Source organism: Pan troglodytes, chromosome 16 (assembly GCF_028858775.2).
Source record: "Pan troglodytes isolate AG18354 chromosome 16, NHGRI_mPanTro3-v2.0_pri, whole genome shotgun sequence".
Lineage (NCBI taxonomy): Eukaryota > Metazoa > Chordata > Mammalia > Primates > Hominidae > Pan > Pan troglodytes.
The window spans coordinates 74,243,992-74,267,842 of record NC_072414.2 but is presented as its reverse complement, the minus strand read 5'-3'; the positions used below and the strand labels follow the sequence as shown (position 1 = coordinate 74,267,842).

The 23,851-nt window shown below is 37.7% G+C and overlaps 1 protein-coding gene across 2 annotated transcripts; it reads right to left on the bottom strand.

Annotated features, from left to right (window-relative positions):
- Nucleotides 1-1,737: 1,737 nt before the first annotated feature.
- SAXO2 (stabilizer of axonemal microtubules 2) lies at nucleotides 1,738-23,850 on the bottom strand. 2 transcript variants are annotated; one of them, XM_016927289.4, is made up of 4 exons: nucleotides 23,762-23,850; nucleotides 20,917-21,096; nucleotides 14,884-15,083; nucleotides 1,738-4,550 (listed from the first exon to the last, which is right to left on the bottom strand). In XM_016927289.4, the coding sequence occupies exons 1-4, from the start codon at nucleotides 23,812-23,814 to the stop codon at nucleotides 3,607-3,609; spliced, it is 1,377 nt and encodes a 458-aa protein (XP_016782778.2). In that variant the 5' UTR covers nucleotides 23,815-23,850; the 3' UTR covers nucleotides 1,738-3,606. The 2 variants fall into 2 exon arrangements, with proteins under 2 accessions (XP_016782778.2, XP_024205090.1); XM_024349322.3 differs by lacking the exon at nucleotides 23,762-23,850 and having other exon boundaries at nucleotides 20,945-21,031.
- Nucleotide 23,851: the final 1 nt, after the last annotated feature.

Here is a 23,851-nt window from a genome sequence, read left to right as displayed (position 1 = left end):
AATGAGAGTACTGATGTTTCACTGGACACCGCAACACTTTCAAAAGCATGTTATCAACATGTTTTTAAACAGCGTTTTTGAAGTTACTCACTCATGATTGCAAGGTTCACTTCCTCAACTCTGTTGAACTTTCAGAGGTCTCCCCTCTGCTTCCTGAGTATTATGAGGATCTTCTCACACAGCGATTCTCAGAGAAGGCCTTAGATTATAGTTTTGTATAAAGGCAAGCCTGCAAACGTGACATATTCAGAAGCTGGGATGTGGGTTTCCCAGCCTCTGAGTGAACATCTCCCTCCTGCCTTGAAGGGCTTTTAAGAAAACTTTCAAAATAGACTTTATTTTATTTTATTTTTATTTTTCTTGAGACGGAGTCTCACTCTGTTGCCCAGGCTGGAGTGCAGTGGTGCGATCTCGGCTCACTGCAAGCTCCGCCTCCCAGGTTCATGCCATTCTGCCTCAGCCTCCTGAGTAGCTGGGACTACAGGTGCCTGCCACCACACTCGGCTAATTTTTTTTGTATTTTTAGTAGTGGACGGGGTTTTGCCATGTTGGCCAGGATGGCCTCGATCTCCTGACCTCATGATCCGCCCGCCTCGGCCTCCCAAAGTGCTGGGATTACAGGCGTGAGCCACTGCACCCGGCCTAGACTTTATTTTTTTAGAGCAGTTTTAGGTTCACAGCAAAACTGAGTGGAAAATATAGAGTTCCCATACGCCCCTCCTCCCACACACATGCACAGCCTCCCCCACTATCAACACACCCAGCCAGAGTGGTACATTTGTTATAGTTGAGGAACTTACATGGACACATTATCACTCAAAGTCCATAGTGTAGGTTAGGGTTCACTCCTTACATTGTCTGTGCAGTTTTTATAAATCATAAAGCCTTTATTTCTAATTTCAGTCTGTGGTCTTATTTTACACAACAAGGGTTTCCAGAGAGATAGGGTGGAAATGGGATGGGACTGGGGTAGAAACCTACTGACTTTTCTCTCTGAATTTTTCCTCCTTTCTTCATTAGATTTATCCAAGTTTAGCATAGTGGAAATTCCTTCTAGAATCTGGCAGATTGCTAAGTAATATTACTAGTTTCCAGCCCTGTTAAAATGTTTTTTGTGTATGTTTCCACATAGTATTTCAAGGAGGCCTAACAGGAGAATGACTCAGGGATTGCTAGCTTTCCACCAACATAGCTTGGAAGTCCCTTTAACTCTTTCACAGAGATAGAGGGTCCCTCTGTACCTATTTTTATGCTGTTCCCACCTTCCCATTTTTCTTGATCTGGCAATTTCCTACTTATCTTCCAAGATTCAGCTCACCTGTCTATCCTCTCCCTAAGGCAGACTTTCCTGAACTCCTAGGCTGAATGTCTTACATTGTTCTCTGTTTCAATCTCTATTTTCACACCTGTTATACTGAGTGTTAGATTATGGGGAAACGCCATTATTCATCTTCAATCCTTGTCCCATGGCAAATTGCCTCTGGAAACTCTAGTAGATGTCTTATTAAGGGTGACCTTTGTCCAGGGAGGAGACCACCCCTATTAAATTACAGAGTGATTTGAATATCCGGCATTGGAATATGGGACGGGATGACAGAGTGCTGTAGTATTCCCTTCTTTTTAATTCTGATTACATTGTTTTGTATTTAAAAAGTAAGAACATCTACTTATGTATAGGTTAACCTAGACAGGACTTTATTAAAATGCTCTCTTAAAAAAAATTAGGTAAAGAAATGATTTCTTGAAAATCCATTCCTTTTATTGATTTTATTATGTTGCATGGAAATATAGTTTCACACACCATACTTTTACTAATAAATGTAAATAAGAACAAATTACTTTTGAACAATTAAAATAACCAAATATTGATTTTCAATAAAGTATATTTTGAAATAATTCTGAAGCCATAAAAGACTAAAATTCACTTTATGCTAAAATAAATCATATTCTCCCATAATGCAATTATTTAATTTTTTTAAAAAAAGAAACCACCCAATAAGAGTTTAATTCATTCGGAAATTTTTAGCATTTATAAATGCAATAGAGTGTTTCTACTATACTTACTGGCATCATTCTTTACCTTATCACTTATCTTCACACCGCAAGAGGTGAACCAGGTGATTATGCCCCCTGCTGGGGCTGGTTCTTCCTCTAAACAGTGACTTGGCCTGGCAATTAGGTGCAAAATTACCTACATTTACCCTAAAGATTTCTTCAGAGCTGTCAGTCTTCCTAAAACTACCCTAGCAAACAATACTTTTTCCTTTCTGCAAATACTGTTATTCAAACCACTGTATTTACCCCATTCCAAGCTTTCCATTCTCTGTTAAGAATTTCTCAGGTGCTCATGAAGTTTTAAAGGACAAGACTCCTCTCAGAAGTACATACTACTCCTAAGCTCAAAGCAAATTAGGTTATTTTACAATCGTTGCTACAGGCCAGAAAATGAGCATTGAGTAAGTAATTATCCTAATTTGAAAAGGAGAAAACAAGTACAAAAAGAGATTGAGCGATTTTTAAAAAAAAATCCTCTACATTTGTACTTTAAGGATTAAAATGTACCATACAGTCTGATGCTCAAAAGAAACTCTTTTTGAGAACAGACATCATTTTACAAATAAAGACACTGAGGCTCAGAGATATGAGTCACTGCCTAAGGTAGTACAAATAGAAATCTATATTATTAGAACTTAAACTCAGGTTGGGTATAGTGGCTCATGCCTGTAATCCCAGTGCTTTGGGAAGCTAAGGCGGGATTCAATAGCAGCCTGGCCAATAGATTGAACAGCCTGACCAATACAGCAAGAACCTGTCTCTACAAAGTATGTTTAAAAAAAATAGCCAGGTGTGATGGCACACCCTTGTAGTCCCAGCTATTTGGGAGGCTGAGGCAGGAGGATCACTTGAGCTCAGGAGGCTGAGGCTGCAATAAGCTGTGATTATGCCACTGGACTCCAGCACGGGTGACAGTGAGACCCTGTCTGTAAAAATAATAATAATTATTCGTCAGAACTTGAACTCAAGTCCTTCGATTCCCAGCACACAGAGCCTTTCCTTGCCATACCACAGTGCCTCTTGCTAACTTGAACATGGTGAGGAGCAGTGCAGCTGTCTGTATACCACCAACTAAAACTTGATTCAGTGGATGCTATGTAGATGCCGTGAGGTCTGAGTATAATGAATCCTGTTGCCTTGGAAGAGGAATCCATGTATCATTTTCAATGTTGTTCTAGATAATCCTGATGTGCTTGATAAATGACAACTGGTATGTGAATAACCATACAATTGCCATAATTATAAACAGAATTACAAATGATAATAGACTGAGGACAAGCTACTAAGCAGTATGTTGAATACTAAAATAGTTCACATGGGAATGTATATTATTCAACCTTCTGAAATGCACATTAAAGAACAATCTTGATTAAAATATCAATAAAAAATGGTTTTAAGATTCTGATTTCTTATAATACATTTTCCAATTTTCTTGTTTAAAAATATAAAAAATGATTTATTATATCATAAATTTTTTAACTATAAAAATTGAGTTTTCTCTTGGAAAAACAACAACTTGCTAGTACCTTCCTTTTAAGCACATTTTGGTTATTAGAAGGCCTTCACTGCGGGAATAATCTTGCGGAAGAATTTATGACCTTGGGAATTTGTATTGTCAAAAATATAACCTGGAGGAGAGGGATAGCTGGCTGGGCAAATTTCCTGTCTTTTCGGTGTGTATTCTACAGAGTACGTGGTTACATCATCAAATGGAACGGAACTCTTAAAAGCAATATTTAAAGGTTTGCAACTCTCTGTTGGGATCAATTCATGTGGCACATAGTGAGATCTGAAAGTGCTCAAACCATCAAATTTTCCAGATGGGTTGGGAATCTGCTGCTGCTTCTTAATAAGTCCTTGACGACAACTTTCCCATGCTGGAAAATCTTCTTTCATGGTGCTTTTTCCTTGGAAAGGAAAATTGTTACTTCTTTTTTGAGAAACTGGCCTGATGGGAACAACATGGTTGGCCTGATATGGAACATAGTCAAGATGGCTTGTGCTGTTTAACAGCATGCTACCTGTAGGAGGCACATACTCTGGTACTTTCTTGACCTCAGGTGGTGGGATTTCCCATGGTTGAAAACTTTCACGGAATTCAGTGCTTCCTTCAAACCGAGCATTCTGGGTCACTCTGGTGTGTACAGGTCTGCAGAGTTTTGCAGTTTCACCAATGAGACCCTGAAAGTCACACCGGTGAGTTGTGAGATCCTCAAAGCATTGGTCAGTTGGTTTGTAAACTTCTTTTGGCCTTTCAAACTTGAGTTCAAGCTGATGAGGTATATAATCAAGGCGATGACTTGTAATACCATTAAAAGGGGCTGTAGAACGTTTGACCACAGAGGAGGGTTTAAAGCTTTGCCTAGGCTTTATCTCCTGAGGAACAAAGTCATCCTGGAATGTAGATGAATTTCCAAATTTCACAGTATGGGGGTGGTAAGTTCGTTCTGGCTTATAAAGTTCACTTTTATGAAGGTCCCAAGCTCTATAATCGTCTTGAAAATTAAAACAAAGCAAAAACATTTTTAAATGCTGAAGAAAACAACCATCTTCTAAAAATCATAACTGACTTCTCTCATTGCCAAACATCTTTCCATTTCCTTTAGAAATCTAAACAATAGTATCAGAATACAGTTTCTCTGATTCCTTTCAGATTCGTTCTTTTTCTTCATTTCCACCTTCCTCTACCCATCTCCTCACTTTAATACATGTAACTTTCCACTTTCAGATTCATCTGATTACATAACAAAGGAAAAGCACATCTGAGCCTGATTGTGGATAGTTCTTGAAAGCCAAAAGGACTGTGTTGGAGGTGAGGACAGAGTTTAGGAGATTATGGTTGTATTCCTAGGAAGAGGTTGGGATTTTAATTACAACTCACAAAATGCTAAGGTACGTCTAAAATCCAGGGCTTGAAATAAAATCAAGTGCCCTTCATGGGTGGGCAAAAGTAATACAGGTATTACTCCTTGCTTTGGAGAGACTCATCAAAGGGGAGAAAATTTTAATTCTGGTATACTCTAGGAAGCCTACAGAAAGAATTCCTTGAGCAAAGATACAGGGTAACTTGTGCTATCCCAGAAAGATCACTGGCTTCAACTTTCCCTCATGAAATGGACTTTAAGGCATTCCCAAAAGATAGAGGGCCATCTAGAGGCCAGAGGCCTTAACTGAATGTCTTCAGAGGTGTTTGAAATTGTAGAATTTCAAGTGACCATCAGAGCAGAGATCTGGGGTTTGGAAGTTAAATAACCTTAAGCTTACTTCCTGCAGTTTACCTAGACTGTGGAGCATTTTGGGTCACTCTGGTGTATGCAGAATGATGACTTGTAACACCATTACAAGTTGGTGATAGTACACTTTACTAAAACTGAAATGTTTATATTTCAACTAAGGATTATTTGTGTTTTCTATTTCTCCATGAGGAAGATAGTAAGCTAGGAAATACCATAGAATTGACTTCACCCCAAAATATGTATTTCTAAATACCAAAAGTTAATTTATAAAAGATAGAAATTTATTACACAGGATAATGTACTAAAATCTGGACTAAAGTCTATGCAATATTTACAGGAAAGGTCAAACTTTGAAAACTTATTATGTGGATATCTTCTTTGAAGAGAAAAAATGCGTATCCATTTCTGCCAAAATGGCCAAGTATTGGACTAAATGATTAAGTTACTGATGTCTGGATGAGAGAGTGTACCTGACTCAAGAATAGGTGACCTTTAGGCCAGCAGAGACCTTTAAGACAAACTGACAGGAAAGATGAGCTAGATCAAGCATTGTTATTCTTGTAAACCTAAAATTGAAAATAATGAGTGAGATAGAAATGGGAGAATTGAAAAGGATGCCAGGAGGTAGAGCTAAGAGCTATGGAAAGCTGAAGTTACATTCAAAACAGACCTGTAAAGAAACAGAAATGATAACTAGGCAGAGGTGGCCAGTTAGTAAAGTGGCAATCAGAGCAGATGAGTGAAGGGAAGTGAAGATGCTGTGAGAGAAATCATGTAGCTTATTGCAGAGATGAAGGGAAAAGCTCTTCCTTCAAGCTCCCTGGGCACCTGATAGCTTTCCATTTTCAGTTCACATGAAGCTTTACCAGAGTCTTTTTTTTTCTTGAGGTACCATGAGGGAATCTCTCTTCTTTGCAAACTACAGTATAAGAGTATAACACTATTTTTCACTAGCTAAAAGGAATCATAGATGTTATTGAAGGTTTATAGTTCCACACAATCATATAGGGAGAATTCTTGCTACCACACAAGAGAAAAAAGATTTTCATTATAAGAGAGTAAACAGAAGAGAATATTTCTCCCTCACCAAACCAGCTTTGGTTTTCAAAATGGAAGCAAGAATTTGGACACTGAGAGATGGATGTGATAGCATACAATAGTATGAATGTAAGTTCTACATAATTGCAGAAAATTGATTTTCTCCCTATAAATATGCCTATGCTCATATGCCTGGAATATTTATTATCTGTTATGGAATATTTGATAACATTCTAGCAGTATCTTTAAAACATCATAATCATTATCATCTGTTTTTAGTGTTTTATGATACTTATGGAAAAACAAGAAAACAATGCTGTCCATGTCTAACAATACAGTTTGGTTATGTGGCAGCTCCACTATCGCCCTTGTTAGATGTTTCCTCAGCTCACTTTTTATGTCTAGCCACTAAAATCTGATTAGAAAGTTTATTCTCTTCTGAACAGGTTTAAGTCCAAGAAGTGCCTGCATGCACTTGCCCACTATTTGTATACACAGCTCCAACCCCATTTTAATATAGTGAGCTGTTCTAGGTTCTTCTTTGAGGACAAAAGTCTTGAGTTGCTTATGCTAGTTCTTTTTCCTGGCACTTGGGACTGCTCCCTGTGGTGTCTTGTGGTACTGAGGAATTGGAAACTACTTTTAGAAAGTAAGGGGACATCATCCTCGGCCTCAGCTTTTTCAATCTGCATATCACCAATCTACTCCCATGGTTTTAATACTACCTGTAAGGTGGTGACTCCCAAACTTGAATCCCTACTTCAGACCTCCCTTCAAACACCAACCCACATATTTATCCACCTACTAGACATCTTTATTTGGATGTCCCTCAGATAAATGAAAACTTAGCATGCCCCAATTAATTATCTCACTCAGACTCACATTCCCCAGAAAATAACATAACAACAAAGTTTCTATTATGAATTTGGCATCTCAGGCTAAGGTTCTGTTTAATTGACTTTCTCTCCCTCATTTCCTTCTCTCCTTTTCAAGTGGTTTTCAAATACTGTTGATATTACTTTCTAAATATTAATGTCTTCCTTCTTGAAGCAAATATGGAATGAATGGCAACCTGATAAAATTGTCAAAAATAAGAAAAAGAAAAAAGAAGAGGCCACAATGTAAAATAAACGTCTATAAGGTCTATTCTCTTTCATTCTTGATATTTGTAATTGGTGTCTTCTCTCTTTTCGTTTATTAACTTCATTATCTTTTAATAGAACCAATTTTTGGTTTCATTGTTTTTCTCTATTATTTTTCTGTTTTCAAATTTATTGATTGCTGCTGTTATCCTCATTTATTTCCTTCTGCTTTGCTTTGGATTTAATTTGCTCTTATTTTTCTAGTTTCATACAATGAAGGTTTAGACTATTGATTTAAGACTTTCTTTTCTAATATGAACCTTAAATGCTATAAATTTTCTGAAAAGCATTGCTTTAGATGCATCTCTCAGATTTTGATGTACTATATTTTCATTTTCATTAAATTCAAAATATTTTCTAATTTCTTTTGTTACTTTTGCTTAAAGCCATTAGTTATTTAGGATTTTGCTGTTTAATTTCCAAATATTTGGAGATTTTCCACATTTTTTTCTATTATTGATGTCTAATTTAATTCTGTTATGATCAAAAACACACATTGCACGACTGCAAGTCTTTTATATTTGTTAAGGTTTTTTTTTATGACTCTGAATATAGTTTATCTGGATGAAGCTTTCATGTGCACTTGAAAATAATGTATATCCTGTTATTGTTGACAGAAGTGCTTTACAAATGTCAGTTTGGAAAACATTGTTGATAGTGTCGTTCAGGTCTTTATATCCATATTCATTTCCTGTCTACGTTCTATAGATTACTTAGAGACAGTGTTGAAGTCTCCAACTACAAATGCATATTTTCACATTTCTTACGTTAGTACTATAAATTCTTGCTGCCTTGTATATTTGAAGCTTAGGATCTTGTGTTTGAGAAATGGAAAGCGGGTGTGTGGTGGTTTCTCTGTTGTCCCAGTCCAGCTTCAATCTTAGGCAGGCCCTGTGCCCCTGGGTCTCAGAAGCAGGGCTCTCTCAGAGCACCTGCCCCTTCACTTGATGTAGTAGGTCTCTAATTGTTGGTCCCAAGACAGTTTCCTGTTCTTTCTTCATGTTCAAGGTTTGGTTTTATTTTGCTTCTTCTTCTTGTTTTTCCTTTGTCTTTCATCAAGTTGCAATACATCTTCACCTATTCCTTGGGGTTGTCAGAGTGGTGCCTTTCCTGCAGTGGATTAATGCTTTTGCTCTGTAGGTTAGAGGCATTCAAATGGAGCTTCCTGCTTTTTTTTTTCTTTTGCAAAAACAACCATTTTTCTCTCCATGCCTGCACTATGAAGGAAACTTTCTGTGGTCTCCAGCCTTTCTCCCAATCTTTCTCATGATCACACAGTGAACATCCATAGGGAAGAGTCTATGAGTGGTTTTGAACTCTCCCTTTAGTGTCTGAAGTTCTCAGAGCTTCTATACTCTCGCAGTAGCTCATACTCAAGTCTTTAGCAATTAAAGATGTAATGAATTATTTTATTCACTTGTGTAACAGCTAGTCTTCATTCCATGCCCTGCTTTGGGTGAAACAGTGCTTGCCTCCTGTCTCAACTGGGTGGAAGTTGTTTTTCCTTAATGTCAGGCTAATTGGTTAACCTGTGATCTCAGGTTTCTAAAGGATTCATACACATTTATGATTTTGTAGATTATCTGGCTTTTTCTTATTGTTATGTTGGGGACATAATCTTTCTGACTTCCTGCATCCTACACAGAATCTGAAAATTCTGGAATTCTTTATGGTGAGGTTTAAAATTACACCTTCAATTCTACAAATTCAATTTCCTTTACAGATATAGGGCTATTTTGAATTTTTATTTCTTCTTGGGTTACTTTTGGTAAATTGTATTTTTCAAAAAATTTATCCATTTTATGTAAGTTGTAAATTATTGGCATATTTTTAAAAATAATATCTTTTTAATGTGTGAAAAATCAATCTTTGAATTTTAATCACAATATTTTGTTCATTTACACTTAATGTAATGATCTAGCTGGGCTTAAGTTGATTGTATTGCTATTTGCTTTTGACTTTTCCCTTCTTTGTTCCCATACCCCTTATTTCTTGCCTTCTTTTGTATTAATAAATGGCATTTGTATTATTCCACTTTACTATTTTAACTTTCTATATTTTAAAAATAAAAATGAATTTTTGACTTATTATGAGATTTTTCTGGCTCCAACTTAAATGGATATTTTTACCACTTCTAGCATGGAAGAACCTGTAAGCAATTTAATTCTATTTAAATCCTCTTGCCTTTTGTACTACTGTTCTAGCATAATTTACTTTTATATTTGTGTAAAAACATAATATAGTAATTTTGACTTTGTCAATATTCTTTTATATTTACTCACATATGTACCCTTTCTGTGTGCTTCATCCCTTTCTGCATTTCATGCTTCTATCTGGAATAAGTTTCCTTTTAAATGAAGAATTTCCTTTAATGCTTTTTGTAGAAGGTATCTCAGCTTTTTCTTTTCTTGTCTGAAAACATTGTTAATTTGCTTTAATTTTTAAAGGCTATTTTTACTAGATATACAGTTTTCAGATTTGCTGGCTTTAAAATTCTAGATCCTTCTTGCACCTTCTGCATATGGTTTCATCCTTCTGCATATGGTTAGCCAGTTTTTCCAGCATCATTTATGGAATAGGGATAAACAATTTCCCCACTGTTTATTTTTGCCAATTTTGTGGACAATCAGGTGGTTCTAGGTGTCTGGCTTAATTTCAGGGGTCTCCATTCTGTTCCATTGGTCTATGTGTCTATTTTTGTACCATTACCATGCTGTTTTGGTTACTGTAACTTTGTAGTATAGTTTGAAGTCAGGAGATGTAATGCCTCTGGTTTTATTCTTTTTGTTTAGGATTGCCTTGGCTATTCAGGCTCTTTTTGGGTTCCATATAAATTTTAGAATAGTTTTTCTCTAATTCTGCAAAAAAATGATATTGGTAATGTGCATATTGCTTTGTGTAGTATGACATTATAATGATATTGAATCTTCCTATCCATGATCATAGAATGCTTTTCCATTTGTGTAGTCTATGGTTTCCTTCTCCATGTAGAGATCTTTCACCTCCTTCATTAGATGTATGCCCCGGTACTGTGAGTGTGTATGGCTATTATAAATGGGATTGTGTTCTTGATTTGATTCTCAGCTTGAAGATTATTGGTGTATAGAAATGCTACTGATTTTTGTGCATTGATTTTGTATGCTGAGACTTTGCTGAAGTCATTTATTAGGTCCAGGAGTCTTTTGGCAGAATCTTTAGGGTTTCCCATGTATAAATTACATTGTCAGCAAAGAGACATAATTCGACTTCCTTTTTTCCTATTTGGATGCCTTTTCTTTCTCTTGCTTGATTGCTCTGGCTAGCATTTCCAATACTATGTTAAATATGAGTGATAACAGTGGGCATCCTTGTCTTGTTCCAGTTCTCAAAGGGAATGCTTCCGGTTTTTTGTCCATTCAGTATGATGTTGGCTGTGGGTTTGTCATAGATGGCTCTTACTATTTTGAGTTATGTTCCTTCAATGCCTAGTTTGTTGAGAGTTTTTATCATGAAGTGATGTTGGATTTTGTTAAATGCTTTTTCTGCATCTACTGAGATGATCATATGATTTTTGTTTTTAACTCTGTTTATGTGGTGAATCACATTTATTGATTTGCATATGTTGGACCATCCTTGCATACCAGGAATAAAACCCACTTGACTGTGGTGAATTAACTTTTTGATGTGCTGCTGGATTTAGTGTGCTAGTATTTTTTGAGGATTTTTGAATCTGTGTTCAGGGACCATGGTCTGTAGTTTTCTTTTGCTTTTTGTGTTTTTGTCAGATTTTGGTTATCAGGATCATACTAGTTTCACAGAATGAGTCAGGGAGGAGTCCTTCTTCCTCAATTTTTGGAATACTTTCACTAGGATTGGTACCAGCTGTTCTTTCTATGTCTGGTAGAATTCAGCTGTGAACCCATTTGGTCTGGGGCTTTTTTTTTTTTTTTTTTTGGTTGATAGGTTTCTTACTACTGATTCAATTTCCTTACTCGTTATTGATCTGTTCAGGATTTCTGTTTCTTCCTAGTTCAATCTTGGGAATTTGTGTTTCCGAATTTATCCATTTCCTCTAGACTTTCTAATTTGTGTACATAGAGAAGTTCACAATATTCTCTGAGGATCTTCTGTATTTCTGTGGGATCAATTGTGATGTCACTTTTGTGATTTTTGATTGTGCTTATTTGGATGTCTTTTTTTGTTAATCTAGCTAGTGGTCTATCAATCTTATCTTTTCAAAAAATGAACTTTTTGCTTCATTGATCCTTTGCATGGTTTTGAGGGTCTCAATTTCATTCAGTTCTGCTCTGACTTTAATTATTTCTTCTGCTAGCTTTGGGTTTAGTTTGTTCTTATTTTGCTAGTACTTTTGGTTGCAATGTTAGGTTGTTAATTTGAGATATTTCTATCTTTTTGATGTAGGCATTTAGCATTATAAACTTTCCTCTTAACCCTGCTTTTGCCACATCCCAGAAGTTTTGGTATGTTGTGTCTCTATTTTTATTTATTTCAAATACTTTTTTTTTTTTTTTTGAGACAGAGTCACGCACTGTTGCCCAGGCTGGAGTGCAGTGGTGCAATCTTGGCTCACTGCAACTCCACCTTCCGGGTTCAAGATATTCTCCTGCCTCAGCCTCCTGAGTAGCTGGGATTACAGGCACCCATCATCATGCCTAGCTAATGTTTTGTATTTTTAGTAGAGATGGGGTTTCGCCATGTTGGCCAGGCTGGTCTCAAACTCCTGACCTTGTGATTCACCCACCTTGGCCTCCCAAAGGAGGACAGTGAGAGTATCTTCCCATTGTGGCTTCTCTTCAGCTGTAGAATTGTTTTTAAATAGGTTATCTACAAAACCTGCAGCACATTCATACAGAGTGTGGAAGTACAACCTTGGCTCTTAGTGTTTTTGTTGTCTCATGCCTGAAAATCTGAAATACAAAATATCACCTTTGTTGACTAAGAAAGTTCAGTAGTGAGAATGCCAGAGGAACTCAAAATTCCTTATCCTTGAACTATAACCATAGGAGTGGAAGTATCAGAATCTACAGGAAACCCAGGTCATGGAAAGCTAGTAGTGTTGGTATAAGTGTGTGCATGTATTGTGTGTACATGTTCCCAGCATCGGGGACAACAGTATTACTGGTATTTTTCTTATGGATCTTGTAGAAAAAAAGAAAATCTTACTGTGATTGTATAAGAGACAAAATATAGTGGCTCATGCCTGTAATCCCAGCACTTTGGGAGGCCAAGGCGGGCGAATCACAAGGTCAGGAGTTTGAGACCAGCCTGACCAACATGGTGAAACTCTGTCTCTACTAAAAATACAAAAATTAGCCAGGCGTGGTGGCGCACACCTGTAATCCTAGCTACTCAGGAGGCTGAGGCAGGAGAATTACTTGAACCCGGGAGGCGGAGGTTGCAGTGAGCTGAGATCATGCCACTACACTCTAGCCTGGGTGACAGAGCAAGACTCAATCTCAAAAAACAAACAAAAAAAGAACAAATTCATTTTCATCAATTATTATTTATGCCAAATTTGGCACAGTACATTTTCTCCTACGCATATCAATCTATTTATCAGCAATTACTCTATGCTACATTTAATTATAATATACTTCTTCACCATTCACATAGTCTTCACAATTTGTTCTTTGTGTAGTATGTTATGTGCTCAAAGATTTAAAAAACAGAAAAAACATTTTCTTGACCTCCCTAATAGGTAGGCTGATAGATGAAAGTATATTGATATCCTGCACTTTACTTACTCGTTGAATGGGTAGGCGTGAAATTTAAAGATAAAATAGGCATTTAACTATTACCTAAATAAAGTATGAATCATTACTTTGATTATTGATGGTATCACTCTTACAAAAGTGTTTTATATTAGGACATATCCATTCAGCTATTTTACATAACCAATGGAAAAATGTAATCCTATATATGTAATTACATTATTAATAAAAAGATATAAAAGTAATATCTACTATCATAAATCAAAATCAAAATAGGCCTAAAATAGCCTATTTTTAGGTCAGGTGCAGGGGCTCACATCTGTAATCCCAGCAGTTTGGGAGGTCGAGGTGGGTGCATCACTTGAGGTCAGGAGTTTGAGACCAGCCTGGCCAACATGGTGAAACCCCATCTCTACTAAAAGTACAAAAATTAGCCAGGCATGGTGGCGGGTGCCTGTAATCCCAGCTACTCAGGAGGCTGAGACAGGAGACTTGCTTGAACCCAGGAGACAGAGGTTGCAGTGAGCCAAGATTGTGCCACTATATTCCAGCCTGGGCAACAGAGTTGGACTCCATCTTGAAAAAAAAAAAACAGCCTGTGTTTAAAAAACAAAGACCCCATTCCTCAAAAGTACTAGAGTATTTTAAAATCAGGTTTTTGGGCCACGCGTGGTGGCTCACGCCTTTGATCTTAGCACTTTGGGAGGCTGAGGTGTGTGGATCACTTGAGGTCAGGAGTTCGTGACCAGCCTGGCCAACATGGTGAAACCCCATCTCTACTAAAAATACAAAAAATTAGCTGGGCGTGGTGGTGTGCACCTGTAATCCCAGCTACTTTGGAGGCTGAGGTAGGAGAATTGCTTTAACCCAGGAGGTGGAGGTTGCAGTGGGCCAAGATCGTGCCACTGCACTCCAGCCTGGGTGACAGAACGAGACTCTGTCACAAAAAAAACCCAAAAACAACAACAACAACAAAAAAACAGGTTTTTGGAAAGAAAAGCATACATGGCCCAACTTGTACTCCTCTAAGTCAGTTGCCTGCAAAGAGAAAGTATTCTCACCCTTCCACCATCCCGGAATTCTTAGAGGAGCAGGACCCCTATGTGGTAGTCTAACACTGTCTATCATGGGGTAGATAAGCCTATCTAATTCTGAGGTTCAGTATCAGGAAGCGTCTGCTTACAGATGAAAAGTTCATTCTCTACTTTGTCCTTTATCAGTGTAAAAGCAGTATTTTGCTTCTCCATCTGGCAACTCTTTTGCTTTATAGGTTGGTTCAGGACTTGAATGGAGAAAAGCATTGCTATTTATTTGACCTCAAAGATCCCAATACTCTCAGTAGAGTTTCAACTTTTTCTAGGATGGGAAGAAAAGAACAATGCCAACTAAATGTGACACGAAGTGACAAATGTGACATAATGCTTGTTTAATGGCATCCTTTGTTTTTCATGTTTTGAGACAGAAAACTAACAAAGTAGATGAATTTGGATGGGATTGTGGGTCTTTTACCACTCAATCAGACAAATGGCCTATTTTCTTTTGTTACTATACAATACTATTTTGCCAAAGAGAGAAATGTTCTTTCCTAAGCCATGGAGGCTAAGTTTGGCAGCACACCAAAGTTATAATTTGATATTAGATGTTAAAGCTGGAAGTGAGTTTTAGTTTTTTGGCTCCTTCATGTATGAAACAGCAAGTTACCTTTATAGGTTGGGACAGTGTCCAATTTTCCTTTTTTAACTTGTCTCTCCAAAGGCCGGACTATTGCCACAGGCTGCACTTTATACGAATTAAAATCCCGTTTGTAGGTAGTACCAAGATCGATCTTCCCTTGTTTTGGTTTATATTCTTCTGGCACATGGCGAGGCTGTTTAACTATTTCATAAGGACAATAATCCGACCTGAAATATATAAATTTGAAACATAGCCTCACAAGTTCTTTTATTTCTAATTATTTCAATGAAGTATGGAAAATGTCAAGGCTTTTTTTTTTTTTTTTTACTGGAAAAGTCTGAGAAGATATTAAAATGGCAATAGTTGATAAACTACTTGAAAGAAGTAACTGAATTTCTTATAAGGTCCTATCCAGTGACTAATTATCTTGAGAAAAGTAAATATATCAAAAATCCTAGTTTTTAAAACATCATTACAATAGATCTCAGTTAATTGGATCTTCAGTAAATAATATCCTCAACTAATTGATTTTTTTTCTAACCTGGAAGGAAATTTCAGGTAAAATTTACTAAACCTGAAAAGTTTAAAAAATATATTACCCCTGAGTCCACTTTGTCAAAGTCCTTATTCATCTTACTTACAGTCTCTAGCAAACTATTTTGGCATACTTTCTTCTTTTTGAATTCATGCTGTTTTCTCGCTTATTGTTAAATGATTAGTAACTCTGGTCTTTAGACATAAATCACATTCAGATTATAGATGTGAGTGTTCCTAATCTTTGGATCTCCCAGAAGTCCTTGTCATGGATGGATGCCAGATGGTAACGCAGCCAACCTGGGCACTATGTAACATTATGTGACAGAGGTAGTACTGCAGACACTGAGGTAAAAACTGAGGAATGGAGAAGACCACAAACTTAGACTGATCAGGCCACCTAGGTCCAAATCCTGGTTCTGTCATTTACTAGCTGCAGGACCTTGGATAACTTCATTAACCTGTTTATGCCCCAGTTTCTTTATATATAAAATGGAACAATAATATCTTCTATCTCACAGAGTTGTTTTAAGGATATACACACATGCTTTGAAGACTGCTTCATACATAGTAAGATCAATATGGTAGCCACCACTATTACTACCCCAAGACTTCAGGGATTGCTTTTTTCTTCTGGACTCTATTGACACGTGACTCATTTTGTGATTAAACTATCTTGTATTAACCAATATTTGCTGCGTATGTCTGTAAGTTCCCCAAAGAAACCCAAAACCCTCACTGAATTCTTCTATTCACAACATAACTTCTTAGACTAATTAACTGTTTTCTCACCCGCTTCAATCCATTTCAGTCTGGTTTCCAGCACTGCCACTTCCCTAATACAGCTCTAAAGTTCACAATGTCTTCCATGTGATTAAATTCATCGAACATTTTTAGTCCTCATCTTACCTGACCTCTCCAACAGTAATTGACATTATTGTCCACACTGTCTGTTTCTAGGAAACTTTCTCTTCCCGACTTCCTGATTATTTCTTTCCAGTCTCCTATGTAGCTTCATCTACCTCTACTCGGTCATTAAATACATGTTAGCGTTCCTCAAGACTTGGACCTACCTACACATTCTTCTTCTCATCCACTGTTCACTCCTGAGGATAACTCTTCTACTCCCACAACTTAGATCACTACCTAGATCGAAATAACCCTCAAATTTACATCTCAGCTTAGACCTCTTCTGTGAGCTTCATACCAGTATCTACGATGGTCTCTTGGATTCAATGCCATTGGATTCGATGGCAACTCAACACTTAATATGTCCCAAATCAACTCGCTATTTCCCCTCAATAAATGTGGTCCTTTTTCCTTTTTCTCTATTTAAGTGAACACTATCACCATCCTTTCAGACGCATAGTCAGAAATCTAGTACTCACCCTTTATACCTCAATTCTCTCCCCTATCTAGTCCATCATCAACTACTGTCAATTTTGCCTCATAAATATCTCCCAAATCTAACCACTTTTCTCCACATCTGCCACCACCATAATATGCAAAGTTTTTGCAACAGCTCATTTGAATCACTTTAATAACTTTCGAAACTCATTTACCACATCCACTCTAGTTCTCCCTCCAATCTTTTCTCCACATGGCACCTGAAGTAATTCTTTCTCATGTAAATCTGATCAAGTCATTCTTGCCCTCATCTCCCTAGCCTCTTCCTTACCTTTCTTCCTCCCCAAGTCCACCCTCCACCAAAAAAACAAAACAGAAAAACCTTCATGGCTTCTTATTACTGTAGGACATAGACAACACTGAACATGATTTAAAGGCTCTGCCTGGTCTTCTTCACTAGCCTCAACTCTCACCGTTGTTTCCTCTTGCTTTCTCTGCTCCACCTGGCTTTCTTTGAGAATTTTCTCCTTTCCATGCTCCTTCCTGCTACAAGCTACTCTCTCTCTCTACTTGGAATGCATTTCCTTCCCCCTCTTAATCCAGTTAATTTGACATCCTTCAGGTTTTGACTCATTTTTCTCATTCCCCTGATAAAGTCAAACTCTTGGTCTGGTTGTCAAGGTACCTGTGCCTGTCCTTCATAGATTTTATCACTGTTGCAGTTTTAGAGTTATTTTGAGTAATGTTTTGATTGCCATTTCTAATAGATTGTAATATCTGTCAGCACAGAGATCATGACTGCTTTTGTTCACCACTGTATACCAGGTGACTAGTATAGTGCTTGATGCTTAATAATTTCTTATTTAATGGATGGAGAGTAGTAGAAATCACATACCTCTGCTTGTCAAGACATCTGAGTTGTTCTTTGCTCTTCCCAAATACGAACTAGAGAGGAATAGGCTAAAATGCAGTCAGGAAGTGAGAGAATCAGGAAGGGAAAAGCAAAGAGTAAGCTCAGAAGTCCCAGTTTCTCTGGTTAGACTATTTAAGTGTCAGAAAGTATGCCTCCAAACCCAAAGCAGCTTTCTATGGAGTAGTAGTAGAGGGTGAATGCAGTCTTATTCATCTGATATATCCTGAAACATTTGATGTGTCTAGAATCCTACTCGTTCAGGGCAGGCTTCCTGCCAACTCTGGCAGTCATCTAAGTGAGCTACAACTGTACTGCTATAAAGGATCCAAAATCTTGTACAAGTTCAGACACCTCTTTACACAGTCACTTCCTGTACTATACAAAGGTACAGAATGCTTCTTTGTTTGTACAGATAAATCCACTTTCTACTGCCTAGTCAACACAGCCAACATGAGAGAGTCAAGCAAGAGTTTCAAGCTCCTAGATTATGACTCTTAGAAATACTGCTAGTTTCCCAGTGAAAATATAAAGAAAAGATCCAATGTCTTACTAAGTGAAGAGATGACACTTTAATAAACGAATATTTTAGTTTTACTGGCATATATGGACTTTTGGGACATTTCTTGTTTTGTTTTTTTTTTTTAAATTATTAAGGCTTACTTGAATAAGTCAACAGGGGAAATCCAGAATTGGAAAGCCTTTTAAAAGAAAGATACGGCAGGTTAAATTTTCTCAATTTCTACATTTAGAACTGGTTAAAAGCAAAATCTTTGTTCAATAAACACAAATATTGTAAAATTTATTTCAAATCTCTAATATGAACCATTAAGGCATCAAGAAAAAAATATTAATAAAGTGAAGAAAAAAGAACAACCATTCCCATTTCATCAATCTCAACCAGTTATTCAATTTCTTCATCTCATTTATCATAATCCATAATTATCTTAGTTATTTAGCTGATATTTTTATTTCTGGACTTTCCCACAGACTATGAACAACAGTAAAGCAAAGACCTTCTCTGTTTTATGTTCCATGTCATCCTCATTAAGCAGTCCAGTGCCTGACCTGCTGCACTGAATCAGTGGCAACAGAATCACCACCAATGCTGGTTAAAAATGCAGTTTCCTGAGACCCACTCTATTTTAATCTACTGGCTCTTTTAGATAGAGCTCTGGAGTCTGCAATTTTAACACTTCTAGATGGCACTACTGCATACCAAAATCTGAGGACTAAGTAAAATCTTCCATCTATGGAAGAGCCATACCCCTACACTAGTAACTAGAGTCACCAAAATATTATTACTGCAAGGAATGCCTGAAATGTTAAAAATATAAATATTAGACTAAAAGTTGGAAAGTCTCCACCTTTGCTATATAAGAATGAGCTGCATCTGAAATGAAAATAACTAACACCAAAATCTAAAGCTATTACAGAGCATTTTTAAAACCCTAAATTATAGAAATATGATGTCTGAGTTCCCTGAAAGCAGGAACTTCAACTTGTGAAAGGAAGATAAATCTTGGGGTCCCAAAATCACTAAGCTAAGGGGAAAAGTGAAGCTGGGAAATGCTTAGGGCAAACCTGTCTCCCATTCTATTCAAAGTCACCACTCTGCTCACTGAGATAAATGCATATCTGATTGCTTCCTTTGGAGAGGCTCATCAGAAACTCAAAAGAATGCAACTATTTGTCTCTTATCTACATATGACCTGCAAGCTCCCTCCCCGCTTCCAGTTGTCCCGCCTTTCCGGAAGAACCAATATTCATCTTACATATATGTTGACTGATGAGTGTGTCCCTAAAATGTATAAAACCAAACTGTGCTCTGACCACCTTGGGCACATATTATTGGGACCTCCTGAGGCTGTGTCACTGGCATGCACCCTCAACCTTGGCAAAATAAACTTTCTAAATTAATTGAGACCTATCTCAGATATTTGGGGTTCACAAACTTGACATTTTTATACTTAACACTAAGATTGTACCTTGAATATAGTACATACATTAACAGTTTAAATAAAATAATGAGTAAATGTAATACTTAATCCACCTGACAAAAATACAGAGATCAAAAAAGGTAAGTCCAAATGAAAAGTATAGACTTAAGAGGATTTTTGTTCATCACTCACTGAACAAATATTGGGTACCTAGTATGTGCCAGTAGGCATTGTATTCGTTTTCTAAAAATAGAATGCTGAGATAACAATAGACTTAGTTCCTGCTTTCATGAAACAGTGAAAATAATCTAATGATAAATAACAGGAAGGTGCTTTGGGAGCTTACATAGAAGAATTTTACCTAATCTGAAAAGTCTCAGAGAAGGCTTTTTCAAGTGATAATTTAGTTGAGATCTACAGATTGAATGAGCATTAGCTAGGAGAGGGAAGGAGAACTACAGGTAGGGAAAACAGTATCTTGGAAGACTCTGAGACAAGGGAAACCTGGCACTTTCAAGGAAATGAAAAATGGCCCATGGAATGGAGCATAAAAGAGTGAAAAGGACGCTACAGTGAAAATGAATTAGAGAAGTAAATAGTGAGCAAACCATGCCTCTACATGATTTTGGTAAGGATTCTGGTTTATATTAAAGATAATGGGAAAGTTTAAGAGTATCTTAAGCAGAGAAGTGATAGGGTTTGGTTTGCATTTTAAAATTATTTGGGCAGGCTGAAGTATTGAAAACAGATCAAACTGCAAAAACTAGAGTAGATTCAGATATTATACTTAGAAAGCGACTGCATTCCTCTAGGTCAGGCTTGTCCAACCTGCGGCCTATGGGCTGCATGCGGCCCAGGACAGCTTCGAATGAGGCCCAATGCAAATTCGTAAACTTTCTTAAAACATTATGAGATTTTTTTGTGATTTTTTGTTTGTTTGTTTAGCTCATCAGCTATGGTTGGTGTTATTGTATTTTATGTGTGGCCCAAGACAATTCTTCTTCCAATGTGGCCCAGGGAAGCCAAAAGATTAGACACCCTACTCTAGGTGGTGGTGACAGTGGAAAGTAGATAAATATGAGATATTTTAAGAAGTTAAAAAAAAATAGAACTTTTTATATCCCTTTTTTCTTCTCACACTTTGTCAACCTAACTTAATTCTCATTTTTCTGTTTTTTTTTTCAAGTTGTGACTTAACTAGTCTCTTGACTATTAGATTGGTTCAACTTAAATCAACTGAACAGTTCAATTTAAATAGCTAGAAAACTTTATTGACACCAGAAGAGTTGAGAGAAAAATAAGTAAAGCAAATAGTTACTAAATATTTACTTAAATGTAGTTATTCCTTCCATTTTACCATGGCATGCTCGAATTTCTTGCTTGGGTTTAAGACTCTGAGGTGGAAGAACATTGTCATACATAGGATATTTTTCCAAATATTCAGTTGTAGGGCAAAACACCCCAGAATTTTCATAAATCCTTGTGGTTCCACGTGGACAATGATGTCGCCTGTGCAAAAAATAAACTGAAAGATTAACCTTAAAAAAATTTTGTGTTATAACTGCATTTTAATCAGAGACCTCTAATAAACTCACAATTTCTAAATTCTAGAGCTTTACTAAAAAACCAAAAACTGGGCCGGGCGCAGTGGCTCACGCCTGTAATCTCAGCACTTTGGGAGGCCAAGGCAGGCGGATCCCAAAGTCAGGAGATCGAGACCATCCTGACTAACACGGTGAAACCCCGTCTCTACTAAAAATACAAAAAAATTAGCCAGGCATGGTGGCGGGTACCCTGTAGTCCCAGCTACTCAGGAGGCTGAGGCAGGGAAATGGCGTGAACCTGGGAGGCGGAGCTTGCAGTGAGCCAAGATCCTGCCACTGCACTTCAGCCTGGGTGACAGAACAAGGCTCTGTCTCAAAAAAATAAAAACAAAAAAACCCTCAAAAACTGTTTCCTCTGTAATGGTGTTTACAAAAACAATCAATAAATAATGGTCTATCCCTATGTGGTGGAAGCACAGCAATTAAGTGTCTCATAACAATTTAGTGTCTTCTTACACTATAGAAGCTGAAAAGCTAATAGGGAATTTCCCATGCTCTTGCAGAAAGGTTCCACATACAATTTAGGTTTCACCTACTACGTGTATTCACATGATACTTTGATTCAGAAGAGAGCTACATAAGGAGAGAGTCAAGGCACAACATTAATTTTGCTTGCATGGAACATAATAGAGGCAACAAGAGATCGGAGCTAGAAGTTGTTAGGCGGCATCTTGATTTGCAAGCTGGTTTCCTAACTTGGCAGCTTCTTGACCTTGGAAGAGACGAGTGATTCTGGAGTCTACAGCTCTGTTGCAATTTTCTGATTATGGCAGAGGCAGTGGCTCCCTTGTCAGTCCTGGTCTGTGGTAAAATTTTTGTGGAAGCTTATTTTGAAAATGATTTCTTAAGTTCTTCCAAGTGAACTATATATATACTCCTTAATAAATTCCTTTTTGCCTAGACTAACCAGAGGAGATTACGTTATCCACAACTAAGAACCTTGACCAATATATCATATAAGCTAATAGTATACAGTTATTTAAGAGAATGAGGGTGGTCTTTATGCATGATCATTGGAAGTTGGTGAGATTGTAAATAGTAAAAAACCGGATTGTAGAATAGTATGCTCAGAATATTCTCTTTTTTTGTTAAAAAAAAAAAAATCAATGCAGGCCAGGCGCAGTGGCTCACGCCTGTAATCCCAGCACTTTGGGAAGCCGAGGCAGGCAGATCATGAGGTCAGGAGATGGAGGCCAACATGGTGAAACCCCGTCTCTACTAAAAATACAAAAATTAGCTGGGTGTGGTCGCGCGAGCCTGTAATCCCAGCTACTCGAGAGGCTGAGGCAGGAGAATTGCTTGAACCTGGGAGGCGGAGATTGCAGTGAGCCAAGATTGCAGTGAGCCGAGATTGCGCCACTGCACTCCAGCCTGGCAAGAGAGCCAGACTCTGTCTCAAAAAAAAAAAAAAAAAAAAAAAAAAAAAAAAAAAAATCAATGCATACGTAAAACAAGTCTTAAAGAACATTTGTTATCTGTGGAAGATAGAATTATGAAGGCGTTTTACAATATTATAGATATTTTTGCTTAGATTTTTATGATACCTCTTGTGTATTTATTGCATTGTCAAAAAATAAAAATAAAACCTTAAAAAGACAAAACTAACAACCACAGCCCAAAACAAACAAACAAGAAGTAAAATCACACCATTCCAATGGTGGCCCTCAACATAATGAAGACTGAATTTCCTTACAGTTGAATGAGAAAGGAACTTGCGTTGAATATAAATTAGGAGAAAAGTAAAAATTTTCTCCTGCACACCAGTCTGCGGATTCATACACCCAAAGTTAATTTGTTGATATTTTAATCTATATATAATTATGAACTGTGTTTATTATGAGACTATTTAAAAAACTGCTTTCCATCAACATGTAGGTGTTTTCTTTGAATGGGATTACAAATACACCAGGGATTGACAACGTTCATATTTACTTAGCAAATAATGATCTAATCCCTGGGTCAATAGTGAAGCTGAGGAAGGAGAGGACTGTGTTTACAGGTGATGGAAGGTTGTTAGGCAGGACTTACAGTTGGATTCTAGATTTCAGGGTAGGGACTACTTACTGACTTTTCAGTCAGGCGGATCCCAAAGAACTGCTGCCTGGACGGGAATGGGAATATGGTCTGGCTGGGAGGACAGAAAGCTACAGATGAAAGAAAATGTGATATGGGTTGCAGACTCAGGGCCTTGAGCACTGTTCTTTCTCATCTTCGTGGTGGGGGATGATGGGGTGGAAATGCACTCTCCCAGTCGGATCACATCCCACTACTCACCAGTCTTGTATCCCGTCGCGGCTTCACATATATTACTTACCTGGCCCGGGTGGCATTTTACTTTGCATCCTTGATTGGGAGTCTCAGGGGCTACGAACAAACATTTTACCCCCGGGTAGCAGGCGGGTGCGGAGCGAGTATTCGCGGAGCGGGATAAGTGGGGATGTCGCTGCGCCCTCGTCCCTTCATCTCCGGGGGACGGCCACTCTCAGGGTTCCCGAGGAGCCGGCTCCGTGCACCTAGGCCCTAGGTCGGCTCCCAAGCCCGGGCCCGCCGCTACACCAGCCGTTTCTTACCCGCAGCTACAAATCTGACACAGACACCAGCTCCTCATACTCTTGGCTCCCATGCTTTCCTCCACCGCGCCTCAGCACTTGCAGCTTCTC

What these genes read in the sequence shown, in the direction of transcription:
- SAXO2 (XM_016927289.4), bottom strand. Translation starts at nt 23,814, where the DNA reads ATGGGAGCCAAGAGTATGAGGAGCTGGTGTCTGTGTCAGATTTGTAGC. An exon ending in GAAGGAATAACTACATTTAA is followed by an intron (nt 15,084 to 20,916) that starts GTAAATATTTAG and finishes TATATATTTCAG; the next exon opens with GTCGGATTATTGTCCTTATG. An exon ending in CACTGTCCCAACCTATAAAG is followed by an intron (nt 4,551 to 14,883) that starts GTAACTTGCTGT and finishes TTAATTTTCAAG; the next exon opens with ACGATTATAGAGCTTGGGAC.